General features: G+C 43.5%; 1 protein-coding gene and 1 long non-coding RNA gene across 3 annotated transcripts; one reads left to right on the top strand and one right to left on the bottom strand.

Moving 5' to 3' along the window:
- Positions 1–1,534: 1,534 nt before the first annotated feature.
- LOC132207101 (histone H1-like) lies at positions 1,535–2,843 on the bottom strand. The gene has a single exon (XM_059642270.1). It carries the CDS (start codon positions 2,802–2,804, stop codon positions 2,166–2,168), a length of 639 nt encoding a protein of 212 aa, XP_059498253.1. The 5' UTR covers positions 2,805–2,843; the 3' UTR covers positions 1,535–2,165.
- Positions 2,844–5,343: 2,500 nt separating this feature from the next.
- Positions 5,344–18,339, top strand: LOC132207089 (uncharacterized). Of its 2 annotated transcripts, XR_009443324.1 has the most exons (4): positions 5,344–5,578; positions 6,309–6,389; positions 11,675–11,756; positions 17,155–18,339. It is a non-coding gene; the product is annotated as an uncharacterized LOC132207089 (long non-coding RNA). The 2 variants fall into 2 exon arrangements; XR_009443323.1 differs by lacking the exon at positions 17,155–18,339 and having other exon boundaries at positions 11,675–12,900.
- The last annotated feature ends 3,369 nt before the right edge of the window (positions 18,340–21,708 follow it).

The following is a 21,708-nucleotide window of genomic DNA, read 5'->3' as shown; positions in this document are numbered from 1 at the left end:
AACATTTCAAACATGATGTGAATGTTAATGGGTGACAAATGATATTAATTGGAACGAGCATGATGTCAATTGACAATGAAAACAAAAAAAATAAACTTGCCTTTCCTCAGTTGTGCTTGGTTAGTTGTTTCCTTGGACAAGTTTCTGGAAATTGAGCTCAAAACAAGTCTGATCCAATCCACTCTGACTCTGGAAAAGATATTCTCCATTCTGATCGCAGGAACATGCCTGGTGTTAGTTAGAAGCAACTGCTCACACTTGGCTTTGTAACAAGGAAATATTGTTTCTTCGAGTACTTTCCTGGAGGAAGACAGAAGAGTTATCTCCTGTAAATCAACATCAGCCAAATTTGACAATATCAATCAGATTAACATATATTCAGTGAACAGTTTTTAGGGTGTTTCGTTTCTTGAACTTCACCTCCCAAAGCAACAGAACTCCAAAATAAACCTGTTGGACCACAGCATAGAATTCTCTTGACACAGTCTTTTCTTTAAAGGGCATCAATTCAAACACAAGTCTGATTCCATTCTTACATCGAGCTGCTCCTTGTCTGAGGAATTGTTTTTCAAATATGTAATTCGATACCAACGGAGTGAGATTCAGAAACTGAGCAATAATTGCAAAGCTCCATCTGAGGTGCGACCTGAAGATGCTACACTGTTGACACAGCTCATGTTACCAGATCCCAACACACTGTTGAAAAGAACAGCAGCCGCTGTTTCAAATGTGTTTTTTCCCCCCCGAGACGTATAATCTGTTAACTCCAATCTACGTCCTTTATCGGAAGCCCCACAACTGGCAACTAACAGCGTGAAACAGCAGCCAAACAATGAATTTCCATCAGTGTTTAGAAGACTAAAAGCTACAAGACTGATCCCCAGCAGCAGCTTCTTGCCGCTGTGTCTCCCTCCGCAGGCCCACACACAGCCCGAGAAAGGCCTCTCTCTCCCCGCCCCCAGGCCGCTCACTCCAAGTTCCGAGACCAGTTCCTGCTCCGCTCCGCCTCTTACCAACAGCCCACGGTTCTCCCTGAACGGAGCCCGAATCAATGCCGGTCTCGGAGCCCCCTCTGTGTCCCAGACTCACATCTCGATGCGCTGCTGGAAGGAGCCTGCTGTTCCCTCGCTTCCCTGGGCGCTGGTCTCTCCATTGCGGCCTGTTTCAAACAAACCTCTTCCATTCACTGAGTCAACACTCCTCAATGCCATCACTGGGGGAGGGTCTCACGCATGCGCTCCTTTCATCGGCTGCCGGCGTCTTGGTGGTTTGGGAGTAAGGAACACCCCTGCGCTGCTTACACACCAATTTGCTTGAAACCGACCTTGCCCACAGCGCGGACAGGACACGGGATCATTGCCTGATCTGTCTGCAACAGGCAGGAGGGAAGCGCGGATATTGATACAGCCCAGGCAAACTGATCAACCAGCCGTGTAACCGTGGGTAATCAATCTTATCAAACACGCCGAATTAAACATCTTCAAAGAGATTAATTGCAAAATCCCTTTTTTTCGGGACATGTTTATTTCTCCCAGATTGTAAGCATTCCGAACACAATTTGTAATTACTGCCTGAAATGTCTTTCGCAGGTAAATGGGAGGAATACACCGTTAAAACATCGCCAGAGGTCCTATCATCAAAATTAAACAAATTAACATTCCTGGAAGGGTTAATGAGATGCATGTACTGCATTATGTAAGATTTGTGTCTGGGCAGAATTACAAGTCGCGGTATGAAATAGCCAGATGCAGTTCCAGTGACTCTCCCCATGTGATACCATCCCCATTCTCAGTTTCTGCTCTCGGAAATGTGATATTTAAGTTACTCGAATCAATTCAAGTTTATGCTGTGTCTGCACTCGGATCCGGGACAGGGATCATTTGAGAGATAGACGGAATTGCAGATGCTGGACAATCTGAAATAACAAGGTGTAGAGTCGGATGGACAGAGCAAGCCAAGCAGCACCAGAGAAGCAGGAAGAAGGATCTGGGCCTGAAACGTCAGCTTTCCTGCTCCTCTGATGCTGCTTGGCCTGTTATGGTCATCCAGCTCTGCACCATGTTATTTCAGGGATCATTCGATCCAGGCTCAGCTCTCTCCTGAAAGATGTGGCGGCTCTGAGAAGAGCCTTTGGGTTCAGTTTGTTACATGTTACACGGACTGCTTCATTTCTTTGCTGCTTTCTTGGTCACTTTCGCTTTGGGCTTGGCCTTCGGTTTCCTCGATTTCGGGGCCGGCTTTGCGGCCTTGGGGCTCTTGGTCTTTATCACCTTCTTCACGGGAGTCTTTTTCTTCGGCGCTGCTTTCTTCGCCGGTTTCTTCGGCGTTGCTGCCTTCTTGCCGCCCGCTTTCTTGCCGGTTGCTTTCTTGGCTGGGGACTTCTTCGCTGCCACCTTCTTGGCCGTTGTTTTCTTCACGGCTGCTTTCTTGGCGGCTGCTGCTGGTCTCGCCTTCTTTCCCACTTTTGCCTTGACTGGATTCTTTGCGAGTTTGAAGGAGCCGGAGACGCCCTGGCCCTTCACCAGAACCAGGGAGCCTTTCGCCAGGCACCTCTTGGTCGCCATCCTGATCTGTGAATTTTGCTTCTCCACATTGACCCCGCTTCTCTGCAGCGCCTTCTTTATAGTGACCAGAGACGTCCCCTTCCGATCGCTGTTCTCCCCGACAATCTTCACAATCCGCTCGCCCAACCCGGGACCGGCTGGTTTCTTCCTGGGAGCCGCCGCCTTCTTCTTCTTTGGAGACTTGGGTTTGGTGCTGCCGGAGGCTGGAGGAGCCGTTTCGGCGGCTGCACTGTCGCTCATGTCGGGAACTCTGCGCTGAATCTCTCTCTGTCAGACTGAACTGGGTCAGCAATGAAGCTGCTGGTGGCGGCACTGAGCAACTTAAAGGCAGCGAGCGGACGGCGCGGAGACAACCTGCCCTCAGCTCCCTGCTCCTGCTGCCTGCCTGTCTCTCGGCACAAACTCTCCAATTCCTCTGCCATTCCGCATCTCCAGAGAGCCAGGCTCGATCGTTCCTGACCCTGACACAGGAAGGTTTGCGGCTGAAAGGTTTTCACTCGAATTGACGGCTCCGTTTGTCGATTTTACCGCATTTTGCTGCTGCACTGATCGCGCTGTCTGAGCTGAGCGCTGGCATTATCATCATTTTTAGACTGAAATCTTGAAATCAACAAATATATTGCCTTGAATTCTATCTTTAGGGTTTAGTGGAGGAGCAGGGGGATGATTTGAAATGAATATCTTTTTGATTTGAACAAGAGAGACGTGGAAATATCATGATATGAGCGGACACACAAGCACATTTCCGTGTGACTATCCCGCCCGCCCTTTTCCTACAGTCTCTCTGACTCAATATTCACATCCATACAGTCACAGGCCAGAAATCTCTCTAAATGTACCTGTGGGAGGATGTACTTTCTCCCCCTTTCAGCCTGTGCTCCGGTACCCAGGGAATTAGTTGTAGTTTTTCTCCTCAGTAATTGTGAAACTCTCCGAGGTTTGTGCGCCGGAGATTCGTTCTGCTGCATATTCAGCTGCAAGAGCCAATCATCTGGTTTGAAGTTACATTGATCACCGAGATCAGTTTTTTTTTCAATTGCAGTGACAATACTCAACATCGTTTCTGGGAATCACACTCATATAAACGTAAAGAATAGCAACTGGGCAAATAACACCCATCAGCCCTTCAAACCTCTCCTCCCACTCACCATGAAAATGGCAGATCATCCAACTCAATGGCTTGTCTCTGTTTTTTTTTCTCCCACAGAGTCATACAGTGAGGATACAGACCGTTCAGTCCAATCAGTAGAGGCCGAGTATAATACCAAATTGAATTCGTTCCATCTACCTGTCCCTGACCTATTTCTTTTCAAAACTGTCGTGTTTATGCACTTCTCCAAATGTCGTTTTAATGTCATTATAGCCACGTCGACCATTTCGACAGGTAGTTTATTCCACATCCTTCCGTGTTCTATGTTTAAAAAACGCCCCTCGTGTCTTTTTTTTTCAATCTCTCGCCTGTAACATTAAAATGTCCGCCCTGGTTTTCTATTCCCTCCATCCCAAACAAAGTTCAACGACCATTAACTCTGTCTCACCCCATCAGTATTTTACAAACTGTGAGAAGGTGACTTCTCAACATCCTACTCTGCAGTGAAAAAAAGCCCCAGCCTATCCATGAAAACACGGTGTGGAACTGAATGAACCCAACAGGTCAAGCAGCATCTTAGGGACAGGAAACGTTATGGATCTTGACCCCTATCCATCCTTTCTATATGACTCGAGCCTTACATACTCTGCAAATACTAGTGAATCTCTTCTCAAATTTCAAAAACGGTGTTAAATAGCCCTCTAAAATGACAGTTTTGTAGACTGTAAAAAGACCACCATCCATACTCACGAATATATCCATTTGAAAGGGCTTGGGCAGTTGATGTGGAGGAACACCACCTTGATACTAGCCACGTTCCCCTCCAATCACCCACTATCCTAACTTGGAAATACGTCCCCTTGCCTTCACTGTCTCTGAATCAAGACCCTGGATCTACCTGCGAACTGCAATGTGGGCAGCACATGGACCAGAACTATTTTAGAAGGTGGCTCAGCACCAACTTCTCAACGGGGGAAACTAGGGACGCGCAATAAATGCTGGACCAAGCCAGAGACGTCCTCTTCCCAGGAATGCGCAAACCAGAAAAAACAGGTGGGTCATTCGTTGCGGTAACCCATTCATCACAAGGTTTCTGCCTGCAGCATACTGAGAATAAAATCAGTCATCAATTCCAAACTGGTATTTGCATCGGGCCCAGGGATATTATTACACTCCTCTGGTCCGGGTGTGGCTTTAGGACGGCCCACCTGACCCAGAAATAGGGAAACTACCTCTGCGCTGCAAGACTCCCCACAGCAGTTACATTCTGCCTTCGTCATAATGTCGCATTTATTCCATCGCTCTGTGAGTCAATATGGGACGAAGGCCAGCAGAATTAAATATCACAGTTAACATGAGATCAGACGTGATTTTATTGAATAGTAGAGAATATTAAATGGGCCGAACGGCTGCCAGCTTCTCCGCTTCCCCACCAGATTGTGAGCAAGCCGGGGGGAGGCAGATATTAACACTACCCGGGAATGAGCTCCATTGGAGCTTCACAAAGGGCCAATGCCCCAGTTTGAAACACTTTATGCCATTTCCCCCACAGCCTCCATTCGCTTTGCTTAAACTGGGAGGATAGGGAATTGGGGAAGTAACCAATTGATGTTTGTTTCTGGGACACAGCGGGGAAAGCAGCGCATGCGTGATCCTTGCTATGCCCACCCCGAAAAAGCTGCTTGTTGCTGACCAGAGGAGCGCATGCGTGAAGCTTTCCGCTGAGCCGCTATTGAGGGGCATTGAGTCAGTGAGTGGAAGAGGTTTGTTTGAAACAGGCCGCAATGGAGAGACCAGCGCCCAGGGAAGCGAGGGAACAGCAGGCTCCTTCCAGCAGCGCATCGAGATGTGAGTCTGGGACACAGAGTGGGCTCCGAGACCGGCATTGATTCGGGCTCAGTTCAGGGAGACCCGGGGACTGTTGGTAAGAGGCCGAGCGGAGCAGGATAATAAAATGTGAGGCTGGATGAGCACAGCAGGCCAAGCAGCATCTCAGGAGCACAAAAGCTGACGTTTCGGGCCGAGACCCTTTATCAGAGAGCGGAGCAGGAACTGGTCCCGGAACTTGGAGTGAGCGGCCTGGGGGCGGGGAGAGAGAGGCCTTTCTCGGGCTGTGTGTGGGCCTGCTGAGGGAGACGCAGCGGCAAGAAGCTGCTGCTGGGGGTCAGGCTTGTAGCTTTTAGTCTTCTAAACACTGATGGAAATTCATTGTTTGGCTGCTGTTTCACGCTGTTAGTTGCGAGTTTGCATTGAACCGTGAATAAAACAAAGCAGTGTGTGCAAACGGGCTCATCCCGCGAAGGAGAAACATAGCAGTCACCGGATTAAGAGTTTCCAGCAAAATATTTGAAATCGTGCCTGTTGTGCTTCCCTTCAATAGTTCGTGTATTGGGAGCTGGATATTGAACCGTGTAAGCATTCCATTCGTGGATCTGGTTAGCTTTTGTATCTTAGTAAATTGTTTTAGAATTTCGCTAAAAGATAGAGGAGGAACCCGGGTTAGTTGTGTAACCGGACCCTTTTCTGTTCGACTCGTTGGCTTTAAAACAAGGAATTATCATGAGTATTCACGAAATTTTCTATTGATGAGCTTTGATATTTTGAAACTCGGTAGATGTCGATTTACGGGAGAATTCTCTTTTGTCTTTCTCCAGGCAATTATCTGATGTGTCAAGACAATGTCACGTTTCCGTGGTGCAACACCAAGTGTGACTAGCTGCTCCTACTAACAGCAGGTATGTTCCCACTGTCAGAGCGGAGACTGTGCTTTCCACAGTCGCGGTTTAAGTAAGACTCGCATTGAACGCAATTTCCAGAAAGAAACAATTAAACCAGCGAACAAATGCCACCAACAAAATACAAAATGTAACCTTTTTTTTCCTCTTCTCAATATAAACTAACCCAGTTCCAGTAAAGTTTATCTTTGACAGCCCATTGTCATTCACAGCATTTGAAGAGAATAGATTGAATTTATGTCACAAATATACTCTCAATAACTACATTGAATTCACATTAAGCGAGGGTATTTTTATAGTTATAATCCAGGTATACAACCTGATCACAAGGTTTAGAGCTGGATGAACACAACAGGCCAAGCAGCATCATAGGAGCAGGAAAGCTGATGTTTCTGATGAAAAGTTTAGGCCCAAAATGTCAGCTTTCCTGCCCCTGAGATGCTGCTTGGCCTGCTGTCTTCATCCAGCTCCACACCTTGTTATCTCGGATTCTCCAGCATCTGCAGTTCCATTTAAGTCTGATACAAACAGATCAAGTTGTTACAATGACCATTATATGGAGTAGGTATTGAGTACAAATATGGAAGGAAACTTTTGATGTTTGTCAGTGACTGAGGACAGAAATAGTAAACAAAAACAGAATTTTCTGGAAAAGCTCAGCAGGCCTGGCAGCATGCGTGAAGAGAAATCAGAATTAATGTTTCGGATCCAGTGACCTTTGCGCAGAACTGAGGAAGTGTTTGAAAAGTTAACCATGATTTCTCTTCACGTGCTGCCAGACCTGCTTTGCGTTTCCAGCAAATTCCATGTTTGTTTCTGACTTGCAGCACCTGAAGTTTTTTGAGTTTTTATTTAGGACTAAAATTATCTTTTGATGAATGATGTCCCATACAAAGACACAGAAATTAAATAATGTGAAATGCAAATGCACTTTCTCTGCCAAAGCCTGACAAGTAGAGAATGCAGCGTGGTCTGTCAGATACAGAATAAAATTCTCCAAATAAATAAATGAAAAAAAACTCAATATCCCAGTACAAAGTGAAACTAAGTATCTCAGTAAAACTGGAAACAGCCTACACTGACTCACAGGGCCAGCTTTTTTTAAAAGAAAAATAAGCTTGTCTGTCCATTTCTACATGATATCTTTACACTGACGCACTATCCAACACTTGGATTCATGAAAATGCCTCAGAAATACAGACCAAGTACATGTCAGAAGCAGGCCATTCAGCCCATTGTGCTTGCTCTAGAACATTTGTACTCTTCAACTGTTTCCACAAATTGTTGGGAATATAATCTGCTCTCCACCTCCTTACCCCCTCAGACTGACAGAAAGCTCATAAACTGCAAATGGAAATGGGGTTAAGGCTCACTCTCTACGCCCTCATAACTATTCTCTCAGATTGAAGCACAGTCACAGAATATCACTGGTAGCCAGAGAATAAAACTATTTTGATGCACAAGAGTAGAAATTGATTATTTTGGATTGAGAACTTCACTCTCACAGTCACACAGCAAAAACTGGTGTTTGCAACAATTACTAAACTCACAAATGGACATAACAGAAACGGAAAGGCATACATTAATAGTTGCTCTTGTTCACGTTGCAGTAACTGACAAGAAAAGAATGATAATAACTCTCACATTCTCATTGTTCAAAACAGGAGAGGGGTTTGACAGTTAATAGGAGGGCCGTGGGAAGTGTTCCCCAACAAAGACGCCAAGGTGTTTGTGTGCGTAGTTCATTGAAAGTGGAGTCGCAAGTAGATAAGGTGGTGAAGCAAGTGTTTGCCTTCATTGGTCAGTGCATTGAGAATAGGAGTTGAGATGTCATGTTGTGGCTGTACAGGAAATGTTTTGGGTCCACTTTTACTGCTTAAAGTTCTGGCCAAACTGCTGTCGGAAGGAAGTTGTTGAACTGGAGAGGGCGCAGCAAATATTTACAGAGATGTTAGCTGGACCAGATGGTGTGAACTGTTTGGAGAGGGTGAACAGGCTCGGGCTTTCTCCCCTGCAGCGTCAGAGACCGAGGGGTGACCTTGTAGAGGTTTATAAAGTCATGAGGGGCATGGATAGGGTGAATAGCCATGGTCTCTTTTTCTCGGGTGGTGGAGCCGAAACCTTAAGGGCATAGGTTTACAGTGAGAGGGTCAATGTTAAAAGAGACCTGAGGGAGATTTCTTTAGTGCAGAGTGTGGGGCATGTCTGGAACAAGCTGACAGAGGTACGCCTTGTGGAGGGTACAATGATAAGTTTTAAACACCATTGGACGGGTAGATGAACAGGTCGACATGAGAGGGATATGTGCAAAATGCTGGCAAATGGGACGAGGTCAGATTGGGATGTTAATCTATTGCAGACCAGTTGGATGAAAGGGTCTGTTCCCATTCTGTTTCACTCATGGACGCTGTGATGCTCGAACTGATTCTGTACATAAATACAGATACTGCAAGGACAAGTCAGAGTCTGGGTATCCTGCAGTGAGTGTCTGGTCTCCTGCTTCCCCAAATCCTGTCCAACATCTCATGTGATCAAGTCAGGAATGTGATGGTTTAGCCCCACTTACCCGGATGAGTGCAGCTCCACAAACACACCAGAAGCAAGATACCATCCAGGAGAGAAACACTTGATTGGCTCCACATCCGCAAACGTCCATTCCCTCAGACACCAATACTCAAGCAGCAATGTGTACCTTCCAGAAGATGCACAGCTGGAATTCACCAATGCTCCATAGACAGTGCCTTCCAAGCCCACGACCACTTCCACCTAGATACCACTGTGACACAGGGTGTCATCCAATACTTATGTGTTGCTTCAGTGAGAATGTCCCATTTCTTTCATTTCTCTGTATGTTCTTTCAACATTGAATTAATATTTATGGGACGAAGGTCAAGGTGAATTAATACTACAGATAACGGCTCACTTGGATCAGATATTGTCATTGAACAGTGGAGCAAATTGAATGGGCCAAATTTTCAATCCACTTCTTTGATTCCCTGCAGGAGTGAAACTCCAGACCGAGGACAAAGACTCGGGGCAGGCGGAATTCAGGCCCGTGGCAGTATTTCGTCAACCAGTCACGAGATCATGCGGGGAGAGGGCCATAGCCACCCCTCTTGAAGATGCAGTTACATCATTAATTTTTAGCTCAGATTGGAAAGCGATTGATGACTCTGATTCTCACAGTGGAATACAGTATTATACATTTTGTTGCAGTGATTCAATGCAATGGGATCACTGTGCCTTTCCCCTTATTCTATACAACGAATCCTTTGAAACTCCTAATTGAAGATGGGCCCTCTATTAGCCAGGCCAAGAGTCGCCACAATCTGATAATGTTTAACAGACAATGTAATCACCAGGCCATGGGATCTTTCCATGCATCTATTAATTCGCTTTTCAAAGTTACTGGCCGTACACCTTCAGTCATGCCCCAGAATCGCTTACCTATCAGGCTAGCTTGAATTCTGCTGTCAATTGTATTAATTTTGTGTCTCTATTAAATTCTGTTACTCCTCTTATTTTCCCACTGTCTGAATTATAATAAAACAGACAGTTGACTCCTACTAGGAGGCCAGGCAGCATCAGAGTATCAGGAAAGTTGATGCTCCTGAAGAAGAGTCCTGACCCACAACTTAAACTTTCCTGCACCTCTGATGCTGCCTGGCCTGCTGTGTTCCTCCAGCTCCACATTGTGTTATCTCCAACTGCAGCATTGGCAGGGCTTACTATTGCTGAGTTGATTCTTACGACTTGCTGTGAGATTCATGATATTAATTGTATTATAAAGTGAGTTTTATTTAAAGCATTATGCTTACCCTACTCTTAGCTCTGTTGGAGCTAATGAATTGTGAGCCATTTGCTTCTTATTGGATGCACCAGGCATTCCTTTAGTGACATAGGAAACCTTCTGGTGACTAATTAACTTTCATACCCATGTTTGAATCTTCTCCCCTAATGCTTATATATAGATTTAGAATTACATTGAAATCCATCTGAAGGATCTTTAACTGGAACCAATTTCTTAATAGCGTGAATATTGCTGCAAGATGGAGTTATCTGCTGTTTTCATGATTAGCTAGGCCAGCTGTCTTTGGGATGATTGACACCCCTTGTCCTAACTAACTATATTCATCTAATGGGACAACATCCTTTCATTAAAGGGACTGAAGTCAATTGCTTATCAATTTTAATGAACTTGTTTGATTCTGTAGATTTTTTTATGAGCCATAATCCCATGAGTTCAACTGTTTGTTTCTTGCAGAATTTACTGTCCCCTTCAATCTTTGTTGCAAACCTTCAAACTGTCTCCAACAAATCTTGCAGCTGTTGTTTGTGCAATGCTCCCTTTTGCCTCGGAATAACCTCTTCTCCAAAGTACCATTGTGTCTTTGTTAAATGCTGGAGCAGGCTTTCTTCATTCGTTCTGTTTAACCACGTGTCAGTCATAGGCAGCAGGGCTAGAGGAACAGCTTAGCTGCCAGCCATTCGGTGTCTCTTAGACTTGGGCAGCCCGAACATTGCTCATTCAATTCTGAGAGAGCTGGAGGCAGGGAGTTATTAACATGACCTGGGGAAGAGCTCTATTATTGCTCCACAAAGGGCCGACGCCTCAGGTTGAAGCATTCTCTGCCCTTTTCCCCACAGCCCCAGTTGCTTTCTTCACAGTGGGAGAGAAGGGAGTTAGGGAATGACCCATTGATGTTTGTTGTTGGGAATTATTGGGAAAAGCAGTCCATGCCATTGGTGGCCCTGCCCCAAATGCTGCTTGTTTGGCTACTGTTTCACACTGTTTATCGTCATTGTGCAAAGAATAGTGGAAACACAGACAAGATGGTGGAAATATAAGAATCCTGTAAAGGACGCAGATTGGAGTCAATGGATTATATGTCTCGAGCAAAAACATTTGAAATAGTGTCTGTTGTGCTTCTTTACAACAGTTAGTGTGTTGGGATCTGGTAACACAAACTGTGTCAATATTACAGCATCCTCAGGTAGCACCTTTAGATGCAGCTGTGCAATTGTTCAGTTTCTGGACCTCGCTGAGTTAGACCTGTGTTTGAATTGATGGCTTCAAAGAAAAGGCAGAAGTCTCATGATTTGTGTTATAGTCCAATAGGTTTATTTTAAAATCTCAAGCTTTTGGAGCTCTGCTGCATTGTCAGGTGAAGTTGAAGAAAAGAAACATCCTAATAATTATCAACTGAATGTACGTTAATCTGTTTGAGATTGTCAAACCTGGCTGATGCTGATTTACAGAATGTTTCTCTTCTGTTTTCATCCAGGCAAATACATGAAGGACCAAGACAGTGTATCATTTCCTTGGTGCAAAGCCAAGTGTGAGCAGCTGCTTCTCACAAACAGCAGGTATGTTACCGCTGTCAGAATGGATCATTTCCACAGGCGTAGAGCAGTTTGAGTCAGAGACACGGTGATCTCAATTTCCAGAGAAATGCATTCAAGCCAACAGTCAAATACAAGCAACAAAATACAAGTAGTTTGTTTTCTCTCTTCCCAATGCACCCCTCCTCGGTTGCTATAATTTTCTTCATTCATAGCCTACTGATATTTACAACATTTTTGAAAAGTCACAGACTGAATCTTCATCTGAGACGGACACCGAGGAACTGCACTAAATCTGCATTTAGTAAGCATGTTTTTCAAGTTACTGTCAAGGTGAAGAAATAGTTCATGCAGTTACATAGTTACTTCGCACAGTGTGAGTACAGATATGGAAGAAAACATTCACGTTATCAGTAACTGAGCAGGACGGTGTCTATGTTTTGACAAATTGATGTCCCATGCATAGAGAGAAGAATTAAATAATGTGACTTCCAAATGTGTGACATAAAATGGTTACTGAGAGCACATAACATAAACTGCACATGCGCGCGCGCACACACGCACCGACTTACTGAGTGATTTACAATGTATTCCAAATACATACATGCACCGTTCCAACACACATTCCTCAACATCTAATAGCCATGAAGACCATGTACACTTCAAGCCTCAGCACATGTAACACTAAAAATGATTTCTACTCTCAGATTTCAGGTCAGAGAGCTAGCCTTCTATGAAAGAGACAAACAGAACAAAAAGTGAGCTCAGTTCTCCAATCTCCATGCACTCCCTGTAGGATTTAACTACATGGTAATGGCCATGGTCATAAATTAAGTATCAATTGTTTGCGACATCATCAAAAAAAATTGTGTGAATTTTTTGACATACTGAATTCCCATGAAGTAGTCCAAGTAGTAGATTGAACAAGAGATTCATTGTACCTCCAAATATCGAACGGTGTCTTAGACTGAGAGAGGTAACTAAAGTTTTTTTTTCCTTTTGTACAAACTGGAGGAATTGCATATCAGGACAAGTGACAGATTGAAACCTATATTGCCATTGAATTTGTTTACCCCACAAACTGAATAGCAGAACCCACTGCCGAATATAAAGTTTTAAATCTACCTGAAGGAAATTAAATATTGACCTGAAAACAGGCAGAAAATAACATATGTTCAAGCAGATACCAAGTTTTTTGACTTACAATTAAGAATGATTCGTACAGTGAACTTGCAACAAAAATGTGCACATTAAACTCAACACATTCAAACCAGAGACTGACCAATATTAGAATAAAACTTAAACTGTACCATAGAATGAATATTGTGGAACATACTCAAACTTCAGCCGCACTGCTAGAGTTAGCGAATGGTATAAACGCTGACGGTTTCACTTACAGCACCTTACATAGCTGCAGATAAAATCTTATTCATGTTAATGAGCAGATATTTGAACATCAAAGAAAACCTGCAGATGTTGAAAGAGCAATATTCAGCTGAAACTGACAGTCACAGATCGATAACTTCACTTGCACATTTACACAGCAGAAACTTGACAGGGAGAGAATGATAAATGCATTTACAAATCAGATAGCGACAGGTATAGCTTAATAATTAGTTTCTCAGATTTACAGGGCAGGATCTGACTGGCAGAAATGAGAGAAAATACTCTCTCAGCCAGAGAGAAGAAAGTGACAATCACATATCATTGAGGCAGAGAGTAGCAGTAGAAGGGAGTTTCTCAAATTGGAGACCTGTGACCGGTCGTGTTCCACAGGGATCTGTGCTGGGACCACTGTTGTTTGTGATATACATAAATGATCTGGAGGAAGGTGTAGGTGGTCTGTGCAGCAAGTTTGCAGATGACATTAAGATTGGTGGAGTAGCAGATAGTGAAGGGGACTGTCAGAGATGACAGCAGAATATAAATAGACTGGAGAGTTGGGCAGATGGAGTTCAATCCGTGCAAATGCGAGGTGATGCATTTTGGAAGATTTAATTCAAGGGTGTACTATACAGTAAATGGAAGAGTCCTAGGGAAAATTGATGAACAGAGAGATCTGGGTGTTCAGGTCCTTTGTTCCCTGAAGGTGGCAACGCAGGTCAATAGTGTGGTCAAGAAGGCATATGGCATGCTTTCCTTCATCGGACGGGGTATTGAGTACAAGAGTTGGCAGGTCATGTTACAGTTGTATCAGACATTAGTTCGGCCACATTTAGAATACTGTGTACAGTTCTGGTCGCCACATCACCAACAGGATGTGGACTGTTTGGAGAGGGTGCAGGGGAGGTTTACCAGGATGTTGCCTGGTATGGAGGGTGCTGGCTATGAAGAGAGGTTGAGTAGATTAGGATTATTTTCATTAGAAAGACGGAGAGTGAGGCGGGGATCTGAATGAGGTCTACAAAATCATGAGGGATATAGACAGGGTGGATAGCAAGAAGCTTTTTCCCAGTGTGGGGGACTCAATTACTATGGGTCCTGAGTTCAAAGTGAGAGGATGAAAGGTTAAGGGAGATATGTGTGGAAAGTTCTTTATACAGAGGGTGACGGGTGCCTCGAATGCGTTGCCAGTGGAGGTAGTAGATGCAGACACATTAGCATTTTTTGAGATCTATTTGGACAGGTATCTGGATGGGCAGGGAGCAAAGGGACACAGACCCTTAGAAAATAGATGACAGGTTAGACAGAGGATCTCGATCGGCATAGGCTTGGAGGGCGGAAGGGTATTTTCCTGTGCTGTAATTTTCTTTGTTCTCTTTATTCTTTGTATATCGATAACTACACTCTTGTCTTCACGTATCAGAAAACGACAGGGACAATGACAATTATGCACACATTCAGAATGCAAAATAACTGACAGGTACAGATTGATAAATATATGCACACATTATGAAAATGTAGAGATTGTGATCTATATTTGCACATTCACAGAAATTTGACATTTTTTTTGCAATGCACTCCCACATTCATGACGCAGGAATGGATGGGTATTGATTGACAACTAAACTCACATATGACACAGCAGAAACTGAGAGGGACAGTTTGATAATTACAATCACATCTTCACGAGCAGCTACTGACAAATACAGATCAATAGCTACACCCAGTTCTTCACAAATCCAAAGTTAACAGGTACAGATTAATAACTAAATTCCTGTCTTGATGATACAGAAACTGCTAGGTACAGGTTTATAAAAATGCTCACACATTCCCCAAGCAGAAACTGACAGGAATATATTGAAAACAAAACCTCAGTTTCTGCTCCATGAATGTATCAGGGATAGACTGACAATTACACAAACACATTTGAATATTCTGATTTCAGATACTGACAGGGACAGATTGACAACTTCATTCATTGACACACACACACACACACCCCTGAAACTGACGGGCAAACTATGATAAGTGTATTCACACCTCTACAACTTTCTGAAGAAGGGCCCAGGCCCGAAACATCAGCTTTCCTGTTCCTCTGATGCTGCTTAGCATGCTGTGTTCATCCAGCTCTGTGCCTTGTTATAACAGATTTATAACTACACTGTCAGATACACACGGGAGAAACTGAAAGTTACAGATTGGTAAATATGCTCATGCTGGCATGCAGCAAAAACTGACACAAAAAAAAACAGCTCCTGTAAACCGTCATCAGATGGGTTTGAAAACATTTAACTGATCAATTCAACATCTAGCTAATAAGCATTCAGATATTTAGATTATCACCAGGAATTCTAACAGAACTGTGGGTCTGATTGCACTCTTGCCCTGAGCTGCACTACATTTGATCAATTTTAAAAACTTCAACTCTAATTGAGTGATGCACAGAAAGTAACCAACACCCGTACAGCTCCATGACTGGAACTACCTAATGCAAGCTTGTCTGTGCATATGTGTTTAGTTACTGATCCATGCATGTCAGTTGCTACCTGTTGAATGTGTGTGTGTAGTTATCAATGTGTCCCTCTAAATCTTTGGCAAATTACTTCTGTATTACACAGCAGAGACTGACAGGGAAACATTGGTCTAGACCAATCAATCATTGTAAAAATGGTACAGAACAGAAGGAGGTCATTTGGTGCATCATGTCCATGCTGACCCAAACACCCCCAGATGGCCATCACAATCACACCTTCCTGCACACATCCCATAGCCCTGCAGGTTTCATTCTATTATCCTTCAGAACTTGGTCCATATGTGACAGACCATCAAAAGAGGAGAGCCAAATTATTTTGTGAAGAATTTGGAAACTAAAATTTAATACTGAGGACCATTGGGTGAGTACCCAGGTTTTAGATAATGAGATTTTTTTTTGAAAAGAACCGTTGTTATGGAACAAGACGGACAGCCACACTCCATTGATCCTTCAATCTTCCTGCATTCGAAAACTGAGCATTTTAAATGTTTCATGTGAAGTGGAGAGCCAGTTATGATTTAAATTATTATTTTTTTAAATAAATGTCCATGATTATAAAATCTTCTAGCGTACAACAGAACAAAAAAATTCTAGTTCCACAAGATGAAGAATTTGAGAACAATCCTGCGATAAAGGTGGAGATGGTAGTTCCCCTGCCACCGTGATACATTTATGGAAATTGAATGCTGGCTGAATGGATGTAATTATTGGCTTGTTGTTTCTATCATTGCTGGCTTGGAGAGACAGGACTGTTTGCTGTGCTGTTGTTGTCTATGACTAGATATGTGTGAGTGATAATAATTTTGTATAGATCATGTATCTGTTGCTGGAGTTTAAATGGAACTCCATAGCTGTTAGTCCTTGGATCACATCTTTAGTTATGATGTCTGTATTTTGAACTAGTTCTGAGTCAGTCAGTACCTGTACCTGTCAGTCCATCCACGTGGAAACAAAGCAAGTAATAATACAGGTCCCGTCACACTTCCTCAGAACAGAGGTTCAACTTCAGAACATTCATTTCCATACTCATATGCTGATAGACTTGCTGAGATTTTGCAGCAATTTCTACTTTTGTTGCTGATTTCCAGCATCTGCAGTTCCTTGGTTTTTCTCATTTGTCAGGCATGTGTGTTTGAAGTTGTCATGATTTGATAAATGTATGCACACATTATAAAAATGTAGAGATTGAGATGAATGAAATGACATGAATGGATCAGTAACTAAACTCATATGCACAGACAAGCTTGCATTAGGTAGTTCCAGTCATGGAGCTGTACGGGGGTTGGTTACTTTCTGTGCATCACTCAGAGTTGAATTTTTCAAAATTGATCAAATGTAGTGCAGCTCAGGGCAAGAGTGCAATCAGGCCCACAGTTCTGTTCGAATTCCTGGTGATAATTTAAATATCTGAATGTTTATTAGCGAAATGTTGAATTGATCAGTTAAATGTTTTCAAACCCATCTGATGACGGTTTACAGGAGCTATCTGTTTTTTCCTTCCTGCAGACAAACGCTTGAAGGAACAAGGCAATGTATCATTTCTTCAGTACAAAGCCAATTGTGACCAGCTCGTCCTAACAAACAGCAGGTATGTTCCCACTGTCACAGCAGAGAACATCCTTTCCACAGTCACGGAGCAGATTGAGTCAGACACCGTTGAACTTTAATTTCCAGTCAGACACGTTCAAACCGACAATAAAACAACACGGAGGAATGCCACTTTATTTTGCTTCTCTCTCCATTCAAAATACCCAGTTCAAACAGATTTCACCTAACATAACCCATTGACATTTACACCATTTTTGAAGATGGGTAGACTGAATCCTTATCCAAAGTATACCCTCAGGACTTGAAGAAAATCTGCATAGAATTACTCTGATATCAACTCCACATAATGAATCACGCTTCCACGGATAATATTTTTGGCTGCCTGAAACCTAATCCACTTTAAGGAGTAGAAAGTGACCAGTACGCATGGATACCTAACCTCACACATTCGTATTGTAGGGTCAGACGAAAAAAATAGTATTTGACCATATTGATACTTCAGAAACTGCAAGTAAAAGGTTGATTAAAAATGTTCACATCGTCACATAATAGAAACTATCATGCATATATTCATTGATGTACTCGCTTTCACAGAGACTGAAACTGGCAGGAATATATTGATGATAACACTCCCAATTTCACAGAGCATCAAGTGACAGCTACAAACTTAGAACTGCAATCACAAATCCACAGAGAGACAGGCACGGATTGCTGACTGTACTCAAATATTCAGAGTAGGTTCTCACAGGTACATCTTGGTAACTGGACGCTCAAATTGACAGAGAAGCAAATGATAGGTGCATGTTGCTTTCATGCACATATCCAAATGGACGAACTTGACAGGAACAGATTGATAACAACCTTGAACATAGCGAGAACTGCAGATGCTGGAATCAGCCTTCCCAGTTACACACAGCATAAACTGACTGACATGTACAGTTTGATAATTACTCTCATTCACAGAGCGGAATCTGAAACGTCCTTATTGATAACTGTACTCACATGGCCACCAAGCGGAAACTGACAGAGTTTGATCACAGTGACAGTTAAATTGCGGAAATTGACAGATACATGTTGATAATTACTTTCACACTTGCCTTGCAGGTAATGTCAGGGTCAGTTCATTAAATACGATGCTGTTGACTTGCTCACTGAGCTTGTAAGTTTGTTCACAGACATTTCATCACCATACGACATAACATCATCAGTGCACCGTGAATGAAACGTTGGTATTCTGTCCTTCTTGCTATTTATGTGCCTCACTTTGCTGGGGTGGTGAGCAACACTTCCAGATTGGTTTCTTAGTGGTTGGTGTGTGGTGTCCAGCTGGCCATGTTTGTTAATGGAGCTCTAGTTTGAACTCTCGTGCATGTCTTTGGTTGGGATGTCTTCTGATGGCTACCTTGTCCCAGTCAAACAGGTGTCCCTCTTTATCCATGCGCATTAAGGTGAGTGATAGTTGGCCATGACTTTTGGCAGCGAGTTGATGTCCATGAATCCTGATGGCGGGTTTTCTCCCGGTTTGCCTTGGGTAAGATTTATGGCAGTATTTGCATGGTATCTTGTAAATCGCATTGGTTCTGCTAATTGTGAATGTTGGATCCTTCATTCTCAACAGCGGCTGTCAGTTCGTGGGCTATCATGATTCTTACGTGGTAGTGTAACCTGGTGGTTATTTCACACCCTCAGTGCATAGTCTGGTGACTACTATCACTGGATGTGTTGTGTCTTCCTGTTGCCATCAGTTGTGTAGCATCTGCGAACAATGCATTTTGAGTAACTGTCATTTCTAAAGACACCATCAGTGTTCTTCCTTGGCTTTATGAAACTCCGGGATGCTGCAGTGTGTTGTGGCTCACTTGAACAGGGAAAGCTAGCTCATTGGATTCAAAATTGGCTTGATGGTACAAAGCAGAGGGTGACAGTTGAAGATTCTTTCTCGGACTGGAGGCCTGTGACTTGTGGTGTGCCACAGGGATTGGTGCTGGGACCTTTGTTATTTGTTATTGACATAAATGATCTGGATGTGAATGTGCAAAGCATGATTAGTAAGTTTACAGATGATGCAATGTTAGGCAGTATCGTTCATAGTGGGGAAGGTTATCGAAAATTACAGAGGGATCTTAATCAGATGGGGAAGTGGGCTAAGGATGGGAAAATGCAATTCAATGGAGATAAGTGTGAGGTGTTGTACTTTGGAATGTCAAACTACAGTAAGCCTTTTACAGCAAATGGTAACGTCCTGAGTAGTGATGTGGTACAGAGGGTCCAAGGAGTACAGGTACGTAGTATGTTTAAAGCAGTGTCACAGGTGGATAGGGTGCTGAAGAAGGAATTCAGCATGCTGGCCTTCATTGATCGAGGCATTTTGAATAGACATGGAGTATTGTGTACAGTTTTGGTCACCCTGTTGTAAAAAAGACCGAGTTCAACTAGAAAGCGTTCAAAGAAAATTTATGCAGGACTAGTGGTCCTGGGTTATGGTGAGATGTTGGCCAGGGTAGGACTTTATTTCTTGGACCGTAGGAGAATGAAGTGTGACCTTATTCAGATGTATAAAATCATGAGCACCATAGGTCGGATAAATGCATATCATGTTTGTTTTTTTTCCCCCACAGATGAGGAATTGAAAACTAGAGGGCACAGGTTTCAGGTGAGAGGGGGCAAGAATTTAGGAAGGACCTGAGGGGTGCCAACTTCACAGAGAGAGTGGAGCACGTGTGGAATCAGCTGCCAGAGAAAGTTGTTGAGGCAGGCACAATATCAACACTTAAAAAAAAATGAACATGTACATGGATGGGAAGGATGTAGAGGGATATAATGTGGGCAGTTGGATCCAGCTGAGTGGGCACCACGGTCATCATGAACCAGTTTGGGTGGAAGGGCCTGTGTCCGTACTGTATTACTATATGACCATAAGACGTAGGAGCCGAAATCAGGCTATTTGGCCCATCAAGTCTGCTCCGCCATTCAATCATGACTGAGATGTTCCTTTAGCCAATTCTCCTGCCTTCTTCCCATAACCTTGATCCCCTTGATAATCAAAAACCTATCTATCTCACCCTTAAATGTACACAATAACCCGGCCTCCACAGCCTTCTGTGGCAGTGAATTCCATTGATTCAGCACTCTCTGGCTGAAGAAGTTTCTCCTTATCTCTGTTCTAAAATGTCTTCCGTTTACTTGAAGGCTGTGCCCTTGGGTCCTAGTCTCTCCTACCAATGGAAGGATCTTCCCAACATCCACTCTGTCCAGGCATTCAGTAGTCTAAGTTTTGATTATCATCCTTCTAAACTCCAAAGAGTACAGTCCCAGAATCCTCAACATTGCTCATATGTTCAGCTTTTCATTCCTGGGACCATTCCCGTGAACCTCCTCTGAACCTGCTCCAGGGGCAGTACATCCTTCCTGAGATATGGGGCCCAAAACTGCACATGCTACTTCAAATGTGGCCTGACTCGAGTCTTCCAAAGCCTCATAAGCACATCCTTTTTTTTTAAACATCTTCAAGACCATAAGTCATAGGAGTGGAAGTAAGGCCATTCGGCCCATCAAGCCCATTCCACCATTTAAATCAAGGCTGGGCATTTCAACTCCACTTCCCTGCACTCTCCCTGTAGCCCTTGATTCCTTGTGAGATCAAGAATTTGTTAATCTCTGCCTTGAAGTCCTGGCAAAATAAATGCCAGTATTGCAGTTGCCTTCCTGACTACTGACTCAAACTGTGAGTTTACCGTGAGAGATTCCTGGAGTTGAACTCCCAAGTCTCTTTGTACGCAAGACTTCTGAATTTTCTGCCCATTTAGAAAAGAGTCTATGCTTTTATTCTGGAGGGAGGATGGTAACTTCTTCAGGTCAGGCATCCCTGGAAGACGCTTTGCAGTGAAGTTAAAATTGTATCAGAGATAATGGTGACTGCAGATGCTGGAGAATCCGGACAAACCTCAGGGGATCTCTACACCACTGCAACTCTAGATTCCCCTCCACCTACCTCCTCCTCTATCCATCTTTGATCCACCTCCCAGTCTGTCCCTATTTATTTCAGAGCCCTCTTCCCCCTCCCACATTTCTGATCAAGGGTCTCGGCCCGAAACGTCAGCTTTTGTGCTCCTGAGATGCTGTTTGGCCTGCTGTGTTCATCCAGCTCCACACTTTTTTTTTAATCTCGGATTCTCCAGCATCTGCAGTTATCATTATCTCTCATGCTTTTATTCTCCTTAGCCAAGTGCATGACCTCACACTTTCCCACATTGTACTCCATCTACCACTTCTTTGCCCACTCACCTAACCTGTCCATTTCATAGTGCAGCCTCAGCACCTCAATACTACCTGTCACTCTACCTATTGTTGTATCATCTGCAAATGTAGTCAGAATGCAAACAGTTCCTTCATCCAGATCATTAATGTATAAAGCATGCCTTTTATCCCCACTCTCTGCTTTCTGCCAGGCAGCCAATCTTCTATCCATGCTAGCACCATGGGCCCTTATGTTACTCAACAGCCTCCTGTGCG

Source organism: Stegostoma tigrinum, chromosome 44, assembly GCF_030684315.1.
Source record: "Stegostoma tigrinum isolate sSteTig4 chromosome 44, sSteTig4.hap1, whole genome shotgun sequence".
NCBI classification, from domain to species: Eukaryota; Metazoa; Chordata; class Chondrichthyes; order Orectolobiformes; family Stegostomatidae; genus Stegostoma; species Stegostoma tigrinum.
Note: the sequence above shows the minus strand (reverse complement) of the source record. Positions and strands in the feature narration are given on the sequence as shown.